This window comes from Taeniopygia guttata, chromosome 12 (genome assembly GCF_048771995.1).
Source record: "Taeniopygia guttata chromosome 12, bTaeGut7.mat, whole genome shotgun sequence".
Lineage (NCBI taxonomy): Eukaryota > Metazoa > Chordata > Aves > Passeriformes > Estrildidae > Taeniopygia > Taeniopygia guttata.
The window spans coordinates 13,846,735-13,864,548 of NC_133037.1; the positions used below are offsets into that span (position 1 = coordinate 13,846,735).

A 17,814-nucleotide genomic window follows, 5' to 3' on the forward strand; every position below is an offset into this window, starting at 1 on the left:
TTCCCTTATGCTGAGTTACCTCAAAAAACAGGCAATGCTCTGGCAGTTAGTAAGCTCTGGAACATGCACTACTTTTGCAAGTAAGCAAGGAACAGCAGAAGGCAGTGGTTTCAAAAAGCAAAGTTTGCTAAACAAGTACACAAGAGTAGCAGAACTCCTCTAGGGCACCAGCACACTCCTTTTCTATACAGACAAGGATGCATGGGATCATTCACATAAAGGGTGACAAAACAAAAAGAACATTCCTGCTCTTACCCCCTGCCCAGGTGGGAGCTGTTCAGTCCATAGGAGCTACTGCTATCACCATTAGTAATGACAGAAGACACTGAGGAATAAGAACTTGCTGATGATTTTGAAGAGGTAGTAAAGTTTCTACTAGTTGCAGTGCTTGATCTGGGAGAAAGGAAAAAGAAGCAGAAACAGTGTTACTACTTGTTTTATCCCCAGCTCCACCTCCCAAAAAACTCCAAGGACTTGCTCAGCTACAGTTAATTACCCCACACAGAATTTACTGCTTTAATCTGTTTGATCAAATTGCCAAACAGTTGTCTGGAACAGAAACATCAGGAAAAAAATACCAGAAGTAGGAGCAACAATGATTGCTTAAAGGCAAATCTGAGTCCCAGACAGAAGTAAGTAGCAATTCAGCGTGAGAGGGAAGCAAGCTTTAATTTTATGAGCAAACCACCTTGAAATAAGCAAGCAAACCCCCCCCCAGATCTTAAGACCACAGAACACTCTACCTACATTAAAAAGTGACCAGGTCAGTCCTTCCCTACCTGAAACTCAGACCATCTATTTAAACACAACATTAATCAGGAAGAAGATAATCAACAAGGCACTAAAATTTAATGGTGTCCTGTCATAGAGAGTTTCATTTAAAAAAAGCAAAACCACAAGACAGTACTAATCTTGACACTAATTAAGTTCTCTACAGTAAGAATTGACTGGGATTTGATCTAATCTCTCCACCTCTACCCAAATAAACACACACACACAAAAAAAAAAAAAAAAAAAAAAAAGGTGCAAGACACCAAGAGCCACACAACAGTGGATACGAGCCCCAAAACAGAACAGAGAGCCAGCAGAGCATAAGGCTCTCAAGCTTCAGCTTGTCCATTTATTCTTTTTTATTATGGCCCTTGTTTTCAAATGATACAAACTAAAAATGCATATTCATAGCTCAGATGGTACTAAAAAAATGTTCTGGAAAACCTCTGTGGAAAAAAACTATACAACAATGAACAAGCCAATGAAGGCCATGACAAGGCAGAACAGCTGGACAGCATCAACAGTTTGGAAATATAACTGCAGCAAAATAAATACAGAAGTAAACAAGTTACAGGAGGAGCTTCCAGATGAAACTGGAAACTCTGTTTGGAAAACCCCAAACTCAGTCAAAACCTGAAGCATCCTAAAATCTTCACCAGCCAGCACAATAACAACAACAACAACAAAAAAAAACCAGGAAAGTATCCTAGATAGAATGAGATCTACCAGAATAACTGAGAGAACCATTTCTGGAACAATACACAACATTCTGTTGTTACATGCTGGAGGCAGAACTTCAAGACTACCTGGACACCAAAGTAATATCAATGGGGAAGCAGAAGGTCTATACAACAATTATCAGACTCAGGCTCATATGTGTGGGTTTCAAGGGTCAAGAATAAAACAATTTAGGTAACAACAGCATGTAAATCCATTAAGAACACATTTTAAAAGTGCGAAGTAGTGAATTATCTAGAAGCAAAGGGGATCAATCTAGACAATGCTAGATTTGAGAACTAAGCATCTCTGCTTCACACATTTGATCTCCCAGAGAGAGAACACAGAAGCTCAGAAAATCACATGAAGAAAATCTACTGCTGAAAAGGGAAAATTAGGACAACCTCCTAAGGGATTTCAAGGTTTCCAACAGAAGCATAGAGACAAGTGTTTCATCAAGAGTCACATGGCAACTAAAGAGTTCCAAGTACTTCAACAGCATCCTACACAAACAAAAAAAAAAAAATAAAGCTAAGCATTACAAAGGAAGATACAGATCAGAAAGCAAAGGTAAGACACAAGTCACAGAGTGGGGAAAAGCCTACCCACAAAGTCATCCAGGATCCTGAGCAAGTTCCAGCTAGAAAATTGGGAAGGTTCATGTAAGTAGCAAAACAAGAGAGGATAAGGAGGATAAGAGCTTTCCATGGGAGATTAAAAGAACAGAAACCAAATATATTGGGGAAGATAAAGAATTCTACATATTCTTACATTTTAGAAATTACTCATCTCTTTGTAACTACTGAAAAAAGCATTTCCTAAGGACAGCTGCTCCACCTCATTTCCTAAGATGCTCACAAAGGCAGCCACTGTTTCCAGGTGAAGAGCACAGAGAGCAGCTAAGAAAAAATGTATTTTCTCTGAAAGCTTCCCACTTCCTGGAAAGCCATTGTTAATGACCCCACAGTACTGCAGGCTCTCAGGACTGCCTCATTTGCACACAGTGAAAACAGAAGACCTGGATGCCAAATATTTATCCCCAATGCCACAAGAAGGGCTTCTGTGGAACGTGCAAACTTTGGTCAAAGGCAACTGCCCCCTCTATTGCCATCTCTCTCACAGTATGTGACTTCTGCTCCCTCAGAAATGGAGGTTCCCAAGACCTTGCTCTGAAGTAAGAGAACAAAGTTATTTCATCTTTGAAATTTGTGACTTGGAACCTTTCAAAATGTTCTGGCCTACTCAGTGGATTACCACTGAAACACAACTTCATCACAACACTGAAGCACATTGTCCCCATCTTCAGGTAACGACAGCTGTTTTGTCTTGCTACAAAAACTATCAAAAACCAGAACAAATGGCAAGTGAGCAGAAATCTGGAGACTTACAGGACAAAAGAGGACAAAATCAAATCACTCTGAGTCCAACGGTTGCTCAGTAGAAAAAATACTCGTAAACTAAACAACTTGAAAAAATATTGTAAAATATTTTCAACTGGTTGAAAGGCACAGATAGAAAAAGTGTTTCAATTCAGCAGAGGCCACCTTCAGAGCACAGAGCAGAGTCAGTCTCCTCATTAACAAACCAATAATAAAATAGTAATTTTGTGACAAAAAGCTTTTCTCAGAGCCAGATTAGCTGGGATTTTGTTCAACTGACAAAGCAGAGGCAGTAACAGCTGCTCATTTAGAAAGTTCTTACATGCAAAAGCCTCCATAACTTATGTTACATCCTCAGGGCTCTTCTGCAAGCCTGGCATCTGCAGCAAACTCAAGCACTTCAAAATTATGGAATTAAGATCTGCACACAAAATATTTAGCCCAGTTGCTGAAGGGGTCCTCTGAAATCACATAGTGCCAGGAGTAAACAGAAGAGCTGGAAGAGGAAACAGCAGGAAAATTCTAGCTCCAACCAAAGAACCAAAAGGTATTTTACTGCTGCATATTGCAAAGGGAGAGAGATAGCTACCAGGTAGACACTAAATACAACTTCACTTCAGTTTTCAAGTACAATACCAGATGGAAAATGTGTTATTTTTCACAAACTAGCACAACTTCTTCTTTGCCTTTGCTAAGAAAATTATATCCAGGATGAAAAGAAGAAGTATGCTAGGGGTGAAATGGAATTTGGCTAGTTCAGGACTTTATTTTGGGAGTCCTGTAAGTAACAATTTAAGAGTACTAAAATTCCACAGAGTCATTGATATAATCTCCGTTCAGAAACAAAGTATGCCTCTAATTTTGATTCCTAGAGTAAGTACAATCCATTCTCTCTCCTGAAACTTTGTCTAGAAGTTTCAAACCCCAGTAAGAAGAAAGTACTTTGTTCTTTAGAGAGCAGCAAACTAACAAACAGCAGTAGCCAATCATAGGCTGAGAATATACCACCCAAGGACTGCTGTGGAGTTTAAGACCATTTTTCCTGTAAAATGTCAGCCAGACTGATGGCTGGGGAAACACAAGGACAGCTGCCAAACCTGTGGAAAAGCTATTTCCTCTGGTAGGGTGCCCGTGCCTCTGACAAGCAGCAAATGGTGGGGAAAAATCCTGATGACACAGAACCACCCAGCCCATGGTCACTTTGCACACTCTGTGGGTAGGAAGGATATGAACTCCCAGCTCTCCAGAACCTCTTTTGGCACTTGGACAGTGATGCAGGTGCTCACCATTTCTCTATCAACAGCAGAGAGCTCTACATCCTGTTTGGTTGATGTCATCAAAACTCTAAATTCAGAAAAAACTCCCTCATAAGCTTACAATAATAAACTGATGCAGCCCAGAAAAAAAAAAAAAGCTCCAAATATTAAGTTCCCCAGGTATTTTCTGGAGCTGAGAAATAGAACACTGAAGCAAAATTTTGCCTGAGATAGGATGAAGCACAAAACAAAGCACAAAAGAACATATAATCCTTGTATAACTTAATACACTTCTTTCAGCCACCATTATCAGCATCAAGTCAATGTCACAAATTTCATGCTATAATAAGTAAATATTTTTATGTCATTAGAAAATAGTAATCTACATACCAATACCACTTCCATTTCTCTATCATTAGAGGTTAAATCAAAGCCTTTACATATCAAACTAGCTGCTGACAAAGGACTACCTCAGAATGCTACACAGCTCTTTTTTAGCTTTGATTCATGTAGAAACAAAAGGTTATGATCTGGTCTTGCACAGCTGCCTCACCCATACTACTGTCAACCAGGAACATGATATGAATGCTTAAGTTGCTTTTCACATGACAATCCTAAAGAAATTTCACTGTAGTAAGTATGATCTCTCAAAATACTGTTTCAAAAGAGGTTTCACTGATCTATCTAATCCACTCCTAAAGTTTAACACTAGTGTATCTTGATTTCAAATGAGATCACTTGGCATCAAGTTCTGTAAGTGAACTGTATTGCACAGAAAGCATTTTCTTTATCAATATGAAGTCTGATGGCCCCTGAGATTAAACCTATTAGGCATCAGACGGGGAAGGCATCAAATTCTACTTTCCGCAGCAGGACTTGATATGAGCAGTACCTTATGATTGCAAGCAACTTCCCTTTTACACCATTCACTCTATACACATAATATTTCACCAAGCCCTGCAATTACCCATCTCTTCTCTAAATCAGACAGCACTGAGAGAATCTGTGTCACTTTTACAGGCTTCTGTAATTGTCTCCTGGGGGTGGGGGGGGGGGCGGTGTTGGTCCGCTATTTCTATACCCTTTTTAAGAGGGAACTATCAGAACTCTGAGCATTCACTCCTGGCAGGTTTGGGAACACACTCTAAGATCCTTTCAGTTCTACAACAGCAAAGGACAGATTATTTGTTCCACTATGCAGAGGTGGCTTTTAAAGCAGACTAGTTCAATGCAAATAGCACTTTTGCCTCCTAAGCACTATAAAACCCTAAGCTATTTAATACTTATACAACCTGTTTGAAACAGGCTTTAAAGCACAGACACACTCTTGCTAAGAAAAGAAATTAGCAGCAGAACCACTGAAAAATATTTATATTTGAGATTTTCTCTCCTTCAAAATAACCAACACAAAGCATGCCACAACAGCCAGTGATAACCAGGCTTTCACAGAGAACATGTGGTCACTAAAGCCTAGCAAACAAGCTGCACAAAATCACAGAAACCTTTAGAACATGCTTGCTTACTTTGCCAGGCAATGCTGTCCAGGCCACGTGCCATCTTCATTTTTCACTTCTATTAAAACAACCTGAAAGAGTGTGCAGGTAATAAAGGTAACTGCAAGTCCGTTACACATTTTACAAAAGCATTAGCAAATCCCGTTGTCAATGTTTGCTCAAAGTACATAAAAACAAATGAAAAAAAAATACACATCAGTAAAAGCACTGCATGAAACAAAAAAAAAAAAAAAAAAAAAAAAAGAGAGAGAGAAAAAGTTATGAAAAAGTTATGCCCCTTACCTGACCCTGATAGAGCCCTGCATCTTGCACTGTGCTATCCAGCTTGCTGAGCTGCTCATAAGTGTTGCTCATATACCTGTTCCATAGCCTGGTTTCCTTCTCAGCTGGGATACTGAATAGTTTTCTCATTTCTTTCTCAATAGTAGCTGTTCAAGAAAGAGAAAACAAGAAAATTCCTAAAACATGAGTGCTTTTGACAGAACACTAAGATATTCATTCAGCAAGGAGGTACATCACTTATCTTTCAAAGTCCTTCAGGTAGAAAACATATTATGGAAGTTATAATAGCTCATATAGTTTATCTAATATTAAGTCTGAAAAAATTAAAAACTTCTGTTCTCAGTTATGTATTTGCCTGTCAAACCCTAAACCAACAACATGCATAACAGTTTGAGAACTTTCTGCCCAAAGGCCAACTTCTCTTCATCTAAAAACACAGGTTCAAGTTTTCAGTTACTACTGTCAAGTTGCCCCCAGAGATGCTCTGTTGGTTTTGTATGGCCTCCTCTTTGGTAATGGGGCAGGGGGGAGGCGGGATGGCAGAGGTGGCTCCTGTGGGAAGCTGCTGGAAGCATCCACCATGTCCAGCAGAGCCAACCCCTGATGGCTCTGAAGATGGACATGCTGCCGGCCAAGACAGGGCCAATCAGAAAGGGTGGTAACATCTGTGATTACATATTTAAGAAGAAAATCTAAATAAACAGTGCACACTTGTTTCCTAGTCAGAGAAGAGGAGGAGGTGAGAACATGTGAGAGAACATGAAAACAAACAACATGGCAACACCAAGGCCAGTGGCACAGGAGGGGGAGGAGGTGCTGCAGGTGCTGGAGCCAAGATTCCTCTGCAGGCCATGGTGAGACCACGGTGGAGCAGCTGTGCCCCTGCAACCCCTGGGGATCCACAGGGGATGCAGAGATCCACCCACAGCCCATGGGGATCCGTGGGGGATGCAGAGATCCACCCACAGCCCATGGGGATCCGTGGGGGATGCAGAGATCCACCCACAGCCCATGGGGATCCATGGGGGATGCAGAGATCCACCCACCATGCCTGGAGGAGGCTGTGATCCAGTGGAAGATCCAGTGGAGGGAGAGGGCCCTGCTTCCAGGCTGGAGCAGCCTGTCCTTGTCGTTTCCCAAGGGAAGAGAGTTTCACGTCACAACAGTTTTGGGAGGACTGCTGCTCATGAGAGTGGACCCACGCCAGAGAAGTTCACAGAGAACTGTCTCCCGTGGGAGGGACCCCATGGCCTCACAGGGGAAGGGTTCCTCCTCTGGAGCAGTGGGAGAAAACCTCAGACAACGAACTGACCAATCCCCCATGTCCTGTTGATGGGAAGGAGGGAGGGGCTGGGGGAAGAAAAGGTGTTTTTAAGGGCTTATTTTTATTTCTCATTATCCTCCTCTGATTCTGTTAGTAATAAACACACTTTATACCTCTAAGTTGAGCCTGTTTTGCCCTTGCAGTGCTTTCTCTCAGTCCTTACCTCAATTAATTAACCCTTGTTAATTTTCTTCTCTCCTCTGCCCAGCTGTGGCAGGGGAGGGTGAGTGAGCAGTTTTTGAGGGTGCCTGGCATTTGGCCAGTGTCATAACACAACAGATGTTTTCTTCAGTTTAGTAATGTAGATACAGGACAGCTGACATTCAGCATTTTTACATGTGAAAAATACAGTAATGAGAGACAGAGATAAAAGTCAGATTTGCTCCAGTCTGGAGGTTCTGGAGGGCACAGATTATCTCCTGAGACAATCTCAGAGCACAGCTTCATCTATCTGAGAACTTACCAACAGTATCTGCCTTGCTGAAGTGGCAGTTGATGACATTGTCAGGATCACTGCTCTCGCACAGCTTCAGCTCCAGGAGATAAACCTCAACCTTATAGTGCTTCACAAACAGCCCGTACTCCACCACCTGCACCAGGAACACAGCAACACAAAGCTGCAATACTGAGCACTCCTCTGAAATACACAGTTCTAAATACTGTGAGCCTTTTGGAGTATTGAGAGTCAAGCCATAAACTGAACACTGACTTGCTCCTAGATTCAGTCACCAGCTAGTTTAGGGGGTTTTACAGCACTTTCCTTCCACAGTGCAAAGTTCCGGGTCCATCATCACAGCTGAACTGATACTGTCGGCCAACTACTCATGAAAAATACTTGATAACACAAAGCATTCTGAACAAAAATTACCTTTTGCCTCTAGCCTTTGGTTAAGTTTTATAAAAGAATTAAACCAGGCTGGAATACTGGAGCAAAATCTCTTCCACCAGAAGAGAGCAAACCAAAGCATTAATTATTTTTCTGCACAGTACACAGAACCTGCTTCATTACTCTCTCCTAGCAAGAACAGAAAAGTACCTCTGAAGTTGTTTTGATGACACTTTTTTATTTCAGAATACTTTTCAAATCAATTTTGCATTTGAGAGAATATTCCAATAGGTACATTTACTCATGCCACTACCTTCCAGCATATTTTTAAAAAATCTTCCATAAAACTGGACATCATTCTTCACCTTCAGATCATAAAACACATTATGCCAGAAAGAAAAGCACATTTCACAGGCCAGGTATGAGACAACTGCAACGTAACAGGAAGAGTAAGAAAAAAAAAGAAAACCCCACATCTCAATTCTCTCCAGAGTGCTTGGCAGCTACAAAGCCTCTGAAACTGAGACCATATTTCATTGAAAAAGCTGGTATAATCTGTAAGAGTAACAGTGAGAGGCATTTGGACAATGCTCCTTATTTGCTTTAACTTTCAGTCAGACCTGAATTGGTCAGGCAGTTGGACCAGATGATTAAGTCCCTTCCAACTGAAATATTCCATTCTATTCATGTGACACCAGATCTACACCTGACGTATCACAGAAAAAACTACCCAGCTTTGGAAAGAAACAAAGAATTAAGACCTAGACTAATAGTGATAATTCCACCAAATTATGCTTCCATCTTCTGAGGACTGTTGCTTTTAGAAGGTTGTATTAGATATGCAAGGTGCTTTAAAGGTAAATAATTAAAAAACACATTTGGAAAGATCTTCAGTACTTTGCTATTACAACAGAAAGTAAAGCCCCCTGTTTAAACAGCTTCTTGACAGGCATAGTGGACTTCTTTTTAAGAAAAGAAACCAAGACAAAAGTTTTCCTTTTATTTTTTCAGAATAAATGTCACTATACTTGACTTCCTGTTCTCCAGTATTCTGTAGTTAGAAACAAACAAGAGTCATGTTCAGAAATAAAAAGAACTCTTTCCAAGAAGTTCCTGATCAGATTATCGTGTCCATTAGGATAGAGGAAAGGAGTCTCTAATCAACTGCAGATTTCTTTTAAACTGCATCTGACCAGCTTCCTTGTTCTCTGCCAAAGTATAACTCATGTCATGCCACTGGACAGTACAACTCAGCTGCTGAGGAAGCACATAATAAACCTTCCCATAGGACTCTATAGAAGACTGCCCAAAAATATGGTTTGAGACTATCAAAAGAAACCCGAACCACAAATAAATCTAGTCTAATCCTCCTGTACTTGGCTCTGATCATCAAACAGAGATGGAAGAAATATCTTTTAAAACCATAAAGATACCTGAAAATCGCTTCCCATATCCTACTTTTATGGATATTTTAATGCATGAATTACAGCTGATCCATCGTTAGGAAAAGTCTTAAAGCACTCAAGGACCACAAGTTTAAGTGCTTGACTTCTAATGCTATCTGGAGAACACTGTAACCAATCCTGCCCACATCCTACTCAGGTGCAGCAGCGCAGCTTCTATGTCTCACTGACCTATTGGATTTTTGTAAGAGGCTGTCACATCCCACAAACCTACTATTCTGCTATATTTTAGCATCTTCTTACACATAAAAACCCCATTCAGTTACCATATTAACAACAGAGACTGACAGTTTCACAGTAATTCAAAACTTGAAAAATTTACTCTTAACTAGACCCAGAATAATCTGGCACGTTAGGTCTGTAAACCAGCACAAGGTCTGAGCTCAGCAGCATCAGATATCACAACAAAAGAAGGCTCATGCAGTTAAGCCCAAGTGTTTCCCCAATAGCTCCCAAATCTCTTGTCAACTTTCAAATTTTTCAGAAGAGGGAGTGTGCAGTAACATGCTAGGTTTTGTGAAAGCAATCAGCCAGCTCACCAAGGAAAGCTCCCTCACTTGGAGAGGCACTGATCACTGACAGTACCAGTTCTCCCTCTCAGCACAGACTTGCAATTCCTCAAGATGTTACATGTTTCTCTAAAACCGCATCTCCTTTACATGCTGTAATTATTTTCTCCTCTCCTAGTTCTTGCTTCCATGGGAGTTCTGTCTACTGAGTGAACCTGAGGTAACCTGGTGATCCTGGATTAATTCACCAGTCCTCAGAATTAATTCACCAGACATCAGAATTTCTTACTACACACAGTTTCTAGCCCACACTGACTGACAACGTTCCAGCACTTCCTGATCTTACTTCCCTTCTGGTGCCACACTTTGCTAGGTCTTGCACACCTTGAAGTAATCCTTACTTATAACACAGTGCTGCTTAAACATAAGTGATATTAATCCTGTGCATTATAACAACACTTGGGGTAGTGATTAGTTTTTTAATGAACCCCACAGACTGGCATTGCTCAATTTAGTCAGTACAATTGGCTAAAACTAAAATAAAAACAAAAAAAAACTTTTACCTAAACACATTCCAAAAAACCAACCAACCAAAAAAAAAGAAAACAAAAACAAACATTTGCCAATTTCACCTTCCAGAACAGGTTATGTATTCAGAATGCATATCTGACTACGTTTATCAACCAAAAATATGACTTACAGAACAAAACCATATATCCATCTCTTTATAAAGATTTTAGAATCACACAATTTTGGAAGAGAAAACAAAAATCACCTTACACTCCAGAGGAAGCCCCTAAATTCATCTGTACTAGAAGACTCATTCCATCTTGGAAGATAAATTAGTTTGACCAACAACTTACACTTGTCCACAAAGGACAAACTATTCCAGGCAATATAAAAGCACTGTACTAGTCCAAAGAATCATAACCTGAACAAGGTTCAGTGCTCTTTCCCAAAATAAACCATCAACTCAGAACCCCTGAACATTCAAACATTTTGGCTGAAATACAGGCAAGTTATTCTTTTCAGACAAGGCAAAAAGACATCACGTTATTATCTCCGAAGAGCTACTGAGAATCCTGTCTTAGCTGACATCTGGCAAAATAAACCGTTTAAGCTTAATGGAGATCAAAAAATGAAACCAAGAGGAGAAGTTGATTCAGCCGTACTTACTTTCCTCACAATAGGCTGCTGCCCGTCTATACAGCCATACCACGCTACTAGTTTGTTCCAGGCTTCGGTGGGCACCAGCACGTAATCCAGCTCATCAATGAGGTGTTCTTTCAAACTCTGAGTTTGTGGATCTAAAAAGGAGACAGACGGCAGAGAGCAGGGCATCAAACAGCACCTTTTCCTCTCCAGACTCACACACGCACTGCCAGGAGCCAAGGAACACCAGCGCTCCCAGGGAGGCAGAGCCCGGCCAGTTCCCTCGCGTTCGGGAGGTTGCGGCCGCCTGCCCCCTGCATTGCCGGGCTCGAAAGCGAAAGCAGCGCGGGGAAGTTCCGCGGCCGAGCCGGGCCCGGCCCGCTGCCCGAGCACTCACCGCCGAACAGGCCCGAGTTGTCGATGGGCCCCGGGAACAGGCCCGCGTTGTCGACGGGGCCCGGGAAGAGGTTGGGATGGCCGGCGCCGAACATGTCCCAGTTGTCGAAGCCCACATACTTCTTCCACTGCTTGAACCACCGGCTCTCCACCAGGTACCTGCAACATAGGCACCGCCCGGCGCGGCCCCTCAGCGGCGGCGCGGCCCGGCCCGCAGGCCCCGCCGCCCGCAGGGGAGGGGGACGGGGAGGGAGGGGAGGCGCGGGTGAGCTCACCAGGACTCGCCGGGCCGGAGGGCCGTGGCCAAGAGCGGCCCCAGCTCGGCCCGCTGCTCCGCCGGGTCCGGCCGGGCCCGCTCCGCGCCGGCCGCAGCCGCCGCCATGTCCGTGCGCGAGACCCGGCGCGGGCGGAGGTCGGAGCGCGCACGAGCGCGCGGCCGGGCACGCGCCGGGCGAGTGGGCGGGACCCGCCCCGCCCGCGCGCGCTCCGGGACGAGTGGGCGGGGCCGCGCGCGCTATGGCGGCGGCCGCCATCTTGCGGCGGCACCGTGAGGGCGCTCAGGGCGTGGGGCGTCCGCTGCGCTGAGCGTCCCTACGGGGCTGCAGGGGGAGCCCGGGGAGCGGGAGCACTCCCCCCGCGGGCACGGACCTCGTCCCCAAGGGGGCTGCGTGGTCGAGAGGGCTTCCGGGCCAGCCTCTTGTAAGTCCTCAGCTAAAAACATTTCTGGGAACGCTTTGCTCCCTTCCGCCCCTGCAGCAGCACCAGCCCAGCCCTCCCCAAACGTGCCCTGGGTGGCTGCTGCCAGCCCGCAGCTCTGGGCTTCAGACGCTGTGTACTTCGCTTTCTCAGCAAGAATCTCCTCCCTGAATTATGGCTCAGTGAAGCTCGAACCCAAACTGAAACCTTTACTTCTTCATAAAGATTCTGTTTTTCTCTCTCTGACAAAACAGGTGGCAGAACCATTTGGTTGGACTGTGGTTTCAGTTTTAGACACTCCATTTTCTCACGTGGAGTACACTGATGAGGGCGTTGGACTTCAAATTGTTACAGGAATGAACGGGAGAACGGCTGTGTGTGAGCGACTGTGCCCAGGAGTTTGGGTAGTGTCTCAGGAGAGAGCTGCTCCAGGAGATTCAGGCATTGATCCTTCGAGCAGCATGTCCTGTGCTGTCAGGGAGGCTGTGCTTGGGAAGGAGGGGTCTTGGGAAGAATTTTTTAAAATCTGCCTTAAACGGATGTACCAAAGACATCCCTTTACTTTATGTGTAAAAAAGGCAGGGGTGATGTGGGGGTGCTGTGACTGCCTGTGCCAGGAGCGTTCTGGCAGCACCATGGGCAGGTGGGCTCTGCCAGCCTGGCCCTGCTGCAGCAACCAGGGTAACGTGATAAAGGCCTTTTATCTTCCTGACAGCAGGGCAAGTCCATTTAGTTAACACTGAAAGGACCATTTTCTCCTTCCAGTAAGAGTTGAGTGTTGTTACTGCAGTTTTTCTTCGAGGGCAGGGCCCCTTGGGGCTCTAACACACCCTATTATGGCAAGGCTGGGTGTGTTTTTAAAATGAGTCAGCGATTCTGAGATAGTGCTTGTGTGGCTGAGCTCACTCTGCTAATGAATTACTGACTCCTCATAGAAAGTGTGGTAAACAATTAAATGGTTTAATTCAGGCCTTTCTGATTCAGTGCAAGAAAATTACATTGTTCCAGTTTCATTGTAGACAGAGGTGTCTGTGTTCTCCTGGCTCCTCAAGCACTTTCCTTTCAGCCCTTGACTTCTGCCCTGATCTCCAGCTCATTCTGTTGGGTGTGAAAGTGGCACTGACAGCAGCAGAGCTCCCTCAAGTACCACAGGACTGGAGGCAGATGATGGCCATGATCAAACACAGTGACTGAAAGCTGCCAAGGAGAAAGGGAATTTAAATAGCTGAAAGAACCTTGTACAGGCTGAAGAAGAAAGATCTCAGGCTGATGGCGCTTTGGTTGAGTAAACACTTCTGAACACCACATCTCATCAGCCAGGATTTCAGCAGGTAGCCCAGGGTTTGGTGGGCAGAACACTAGGGAATCTGGGAGAGGGAGAAAGGGCCAGGAAGGATAATTTTTCTGGGAACAAGTTAACACTCCTGACAGCTTCAAATATTTGAACTTGTTTAGGTATTTAAGACGTTAGTGGCAACTATCAACAGCTAATGGGGGAAAGAATCACTGGGAGGGGGGACAAGTAGGGGACAAACGCTTTCTAGGAAGGAGAGAATGTATGAAAGTTTGATGTGCAGAAGAATAGAAAAACTAACAGGGGGATTAAGTGTTTGCAATTAAAGTGTAATGTAGGAGTGTGTATGTGACAGACAGGAGATGTTGAAAGGACAACATCCTCATGACACAGAAGCAGCCAATTGTGCTAAAGTAGTATTTATTTTAAGGCTGTCCTCTGAGTCAGTCTGTTTCTCTCTGGAATTACAGAAATAGAAATGGGTTGATTTATAATCCCTGAGGAATTGCCTGGGATTCTTCATGCCTCCCCTCAGCACAGAGCTGCTGCCTGTGGTGAAATGTTCACCTCCTCTCATCACAACACCAGCCAAGGTTTGGGTGTGAGACCCTGTGCGAGGACCGTGCTCCACTGTCCTTGTCACTGCCAGGGAGCTCCAGCCAGTGCCCTCTGCTGCAGCCCACTGGACCCCAGAGCCAGCTGCTCCAGGGAATGCTGAAATGTGACTGGGAATAACAAGGCTGGGCAGCTGTCAGCCACGCTGCAGAGTTCCTGCTGGTGTGCCTACACTGGGATTGTTCATTTTCCTGCTGGCATGGTTCACTTTTGTCCTGAAATCATGTCACTGTACTGCTTCTGTCATAGCTGGGGCTGTTCTAGACCTGTTGCTTTGGTCTTCTGCCAGCACAGCCCCAGCAGTCAGAAGGTAAAGAAATCCCTTGGCCATAGGCACAGAATTACCACGGTGCAAGGTGCCTTTCTGACCAGCAGACTTGCTGAGAGACCTTTTTGGCATTATGGAGCTGCAGCAGATGTTGGGGTCTGCTCCCTATAGCTGTGGGCCTTGGCCAGAGCCCGAGGCTGGTTAGGAACAGAGGAGGCCCCCCTCAAACACTCAGGCTTGGTGAGTCAGGAATGAGGAAGTGCCACAGCTCACGTTAAGAAAGATTTTCAGTGCCCTAGGTTTCTGCTGCTCATGATCCCCTGTACTCTCCACCTATTTCAACATCCTGCTTTAATGAGGGAAGTAGAACTAACTGAAAAAATAATCCCCTACATCATGCATCATCTGCTGCAAAGCTTCAATAGCTGCTGAAAACATCCTGTTTTTTTCTGTGAAGCTGTTCTGGAATTTTAGAATTCCCCCGGTGAGGATTGTGCAATCTGAGTTCAAAGCTCAATGACTCAGGGGGTAGCAGCAAGCAGGGTGGTGCTGGTGGGAAGGTTTACCCAGTCTCTCTTCAACCTTGAGGGATCCTTGGATATAGATACAGTAACAAAGCCACTCTGAATTTGTGAAGTGAAAAGCTACAAACAAGAAAAAAAACTTCCAAATCCTCAAATCCTGAGTGTTTTTATTATGAAAACAGTGCATGAATGCTTGAAAGCATTATGCCTTCCCTTGGAGAACCCAAGTTTTTAGTCTGGGTTAGGACTCCTCAGTCCTACACTGAATTTATATGCAGTGCTACAAGGCCTTGTGAGGAGTGGCTTGCAATGAAAATGTGCTCACAGAGCAATTGAAGGAGTGAAAATTTTCCTGTAGAAGGAGTTGAGTGACTGGGCAGAAGGATGGCAGGTGAAATTGGCACAGGCTCATGATTTCCCATGGGAAACTAATCATAATTCCAGTCATTTAGCAGCAGCTTGTAAAACCATGATTGCTGAGCAGGGCCAATATGTCAGAATTACTGAATCATAGAATCATTAAGATTAGGAAAGACCTCCAAAATCATTTGGTATAATTGTAGCAATTTCTCATGAAGTACTTCTCAGCTCCATGGTTGGCAGGAGTCCAAAAACTGTTATGGAAGAAGTGAAAAGAAAAAGGAAATATTTCCTGGCACATTTGCACTAGGGAGTGTCATTTACAATTCCCCTGCCCAGAGGGAAACAAGGACACTCTAAGGCAAGGCACGGTTCCCATGGGCCAAGTGTTGAATGGGGTGGTATTGCACTGGGAACATGAACAAACTGGTTTGTCACATGATTCCGTGCATCGTGAGGTGCTGGGGATGCACAAAGGTGCTTCAGCTCTCATGGAGGACTGGGCAAGCATGTGAGAATCTGTGGTGGGCCATCACTGGTGCAAAATGGGGTAAAGCCAGTGAGGGGGCAGTGGCTCTGGGACAAGGGGAGGGACAGTGGGTGCTGCTCCTGGTTCCGGGTCCTCCCAGGCTGCAGAATCGTTCATCTCCCTGCCCTAGCAGTTATTAGCCTGTTGTGGCCTGTTGGTAGCCACACTGGGAATTCAGCCAGTGTAAACTCACCCCCTGGCCAAGTGTCAGTGTGCTCCCTCTGTGTGGAAGCCTTAAGGGAGGTCCAGTGAGCAGTGGGGCAAGGTCTGTTTGTTCCTGCCACCCTCCCGCTCCGCCAGGCTCGTTACACATGGGGCAGGACACGGTACTGATTCAGCTTGCAGAGCTCATGCCCTCAGTTTAGTTCAGCCTGACTGCACAGCCATGCTCGAGTGCTCCAAGTCTGCCCTTGTGAGCACCCACATGAGCTGAGGAACAGGTAACTGACCCACCACGTTTTACCCAACTCACCCAGATTTATCAAGTCACAGCCTTAAAGAAAGTACACATTTTTTTATTCAGAGAATCAGTGAACTACTGAGACTCACAGCTCCTTGCCCTGGCATACCTTCCCAAACATTCCCGTGCAACTTTTGAAAACATCAAGCACACTTCAAGGATTTGGAAGATGCACCATCACAAGCAAAACCTGCACGAGACATTGGGATTTCTGCCAAAGCAGCAGCTTCCTGAAAGAAAAACAGGTGCACAGCAAGGGCAAAGGGCAGAGAACTTTCTAGGCAACCTTCTGCAGAAGCAACTCAATGTCGTCCTGGATCTTGATGGTTTCGAAACGCCGGCTGTAGCGTTTGAAGGGCACACCGTCGGGGCCAATGAGGAACTTCTCGAAGTTCCAGGCGATGTCGTTGCGGCACACCGGGGACCAGATGATGTACTGCGGGTTGGTCATCAGCGAGGAGGGGTCGTCGTGCGGGAAGGGCAGCGCCTCTTTCAGGAAGGTGAACAGGGGGTGCGCATCCTTCCCGTTCACCTCGCACTTCTCGAACATGGTGAAATTAGGCTTGTACCCGTTGCCAGGACGAACGTGCTCAAGCATGGGAAGGATCTCATCGTTGGTGCCGTTTTCCTAAGGAAACAAAGGTAAACCCGCCCCGAGCACGGCCCGTGAGAGCCCGGCCGGGGCAGGCGGCTCCCGGGCCCCGCTCCCCGGCCCCGCCACCCGCCCTACCTGGTGACCGAACTGGTTGCAGGGGAAGCCGAGGACCTGGAGCCCGCGGGGGCCGTAGCGCTGCTGCAGCTCGTTGAGCTGCAGGAAGTCGCGCGTTGTCGTGCCTCAGAGCGACGCCACATTGACCACCAGCAGCACCTTGCCCCGCAGCGAGCCCAGCGAGAGCGGCTTCGCCGCGCCCAGGGGCTTCGCCGACAGCTCCGCCAGCCTCGCCGCGCCCGCGCCTGCTCCCGCCGCCGCCATGGTGCGAACTGCCGGAGAAAACCGAGCCCGCTCCCGCCGCCGCCGCGCTCTGCCCGCCCCGCACCGCCCCCGGCCCCGCCCCGCCCCGCCCCGCCGCTGCCGAGCGCTGCCCCGCCCGGGCATCGCCCCTCACGGGCATCGCCCCTCACGGCGCCCGCCCGGGCATCGCCCCTCACGGGCACCGCCCCTCACGGGCATCGCCCCTCACGGCGCCCGCCCGCGCCCCGCGCCTGCTCGGAAGGGGTCTTTGATCAGGGAACTGCGCAGAGCAGGGCGGGTTTCCAGCCAGGGAAGTATCACCGACCCTCGGAATCGCTGTGGAAAAGCTGTAAAACACAGAGTGCTCCCAAGAGTTCCAGCCTTGTAGTGACATTGCCACCCGTGTCCAGGGGTGGCACAGTGTGGCACCAAGGCCGCAACATTCTCTGAGGACACCACTGCCACCGAGCATGGCTTTGGGGAGAGAAACACCTTCAGTTTGTGCATCAGGAAGAGGAACGGGAGGG

General features: G+C 46.0%; 2 protein-coding genes across 4 annotated transcripts in view; both read right to left on the reverse strand.

Moving 5' to 3' along the window:
• Positions 1 to 12,037, reverse strand: part of USP4 (ubiquitin specific peptidase 4) — a 33,770-nt gene extending 21,733 nt beyond the window's left edge. Inside the window, exons 1-7 of one of the 3 annotated variants that reach the window (XM_030282987.4) lie at positions 11,865 to 12,037; positions 11,591 to 11,748; positions 11,218 to 11,348; positions 7,707 to 7,833; positions 5,920 to 6,065; positions 5,647 to 5,708; positions 256 to 393 (exon numbers count right to left, since the gene is read on the reverse strand). In XM_030282987.4, the coding sequence (XP_030138847.4) occupies positions 256 to 393; positions 5,647 to 5,708; positions 5,920 to 6,065; positions 7,707 to 7,833; positions 11,218 to 11,348; positions 11,591 to 11,748; positions 11,865 to 11,971 (869 nt within the window). In that variant the 5' untranslated portion in view covers positions 11,972 to 12,037. The remainder of the gene's footprint in view (positions 1 to 255; positions 394 to 5,646; positions 5,709 to 5,919; positions 6,066 to 7,706; positions 7,834 to 11,217; positions 11,349 to 11,590; positions 11,749 to 11,864) is intronic. The other 2 variants (XM_030282986.4, XM_072935070.1) reach the window with 2 other exon arrangements.
• A 4,337-nt stretch (positions 12,038 to 16,374) lies between these two features.
• GPX1 (glutathione peroxidase 1) lies at positions 16,375 to 17,379 on the reverse strand. The gene is given in 2 exon segments (NM_001136569.1): positions 16,375 to 16,963; positions 17,066 to 17,379. Coding segments are annotated over 2 exon segments (594 nt in total). The 5' UTR covers positions 17,309 to 17,379; the 3' UTR covers positions 16,375 to 16,612.
• Between the last annotated feature and the right edge of the window lie 435 nt (positions 17,380 to 17,814).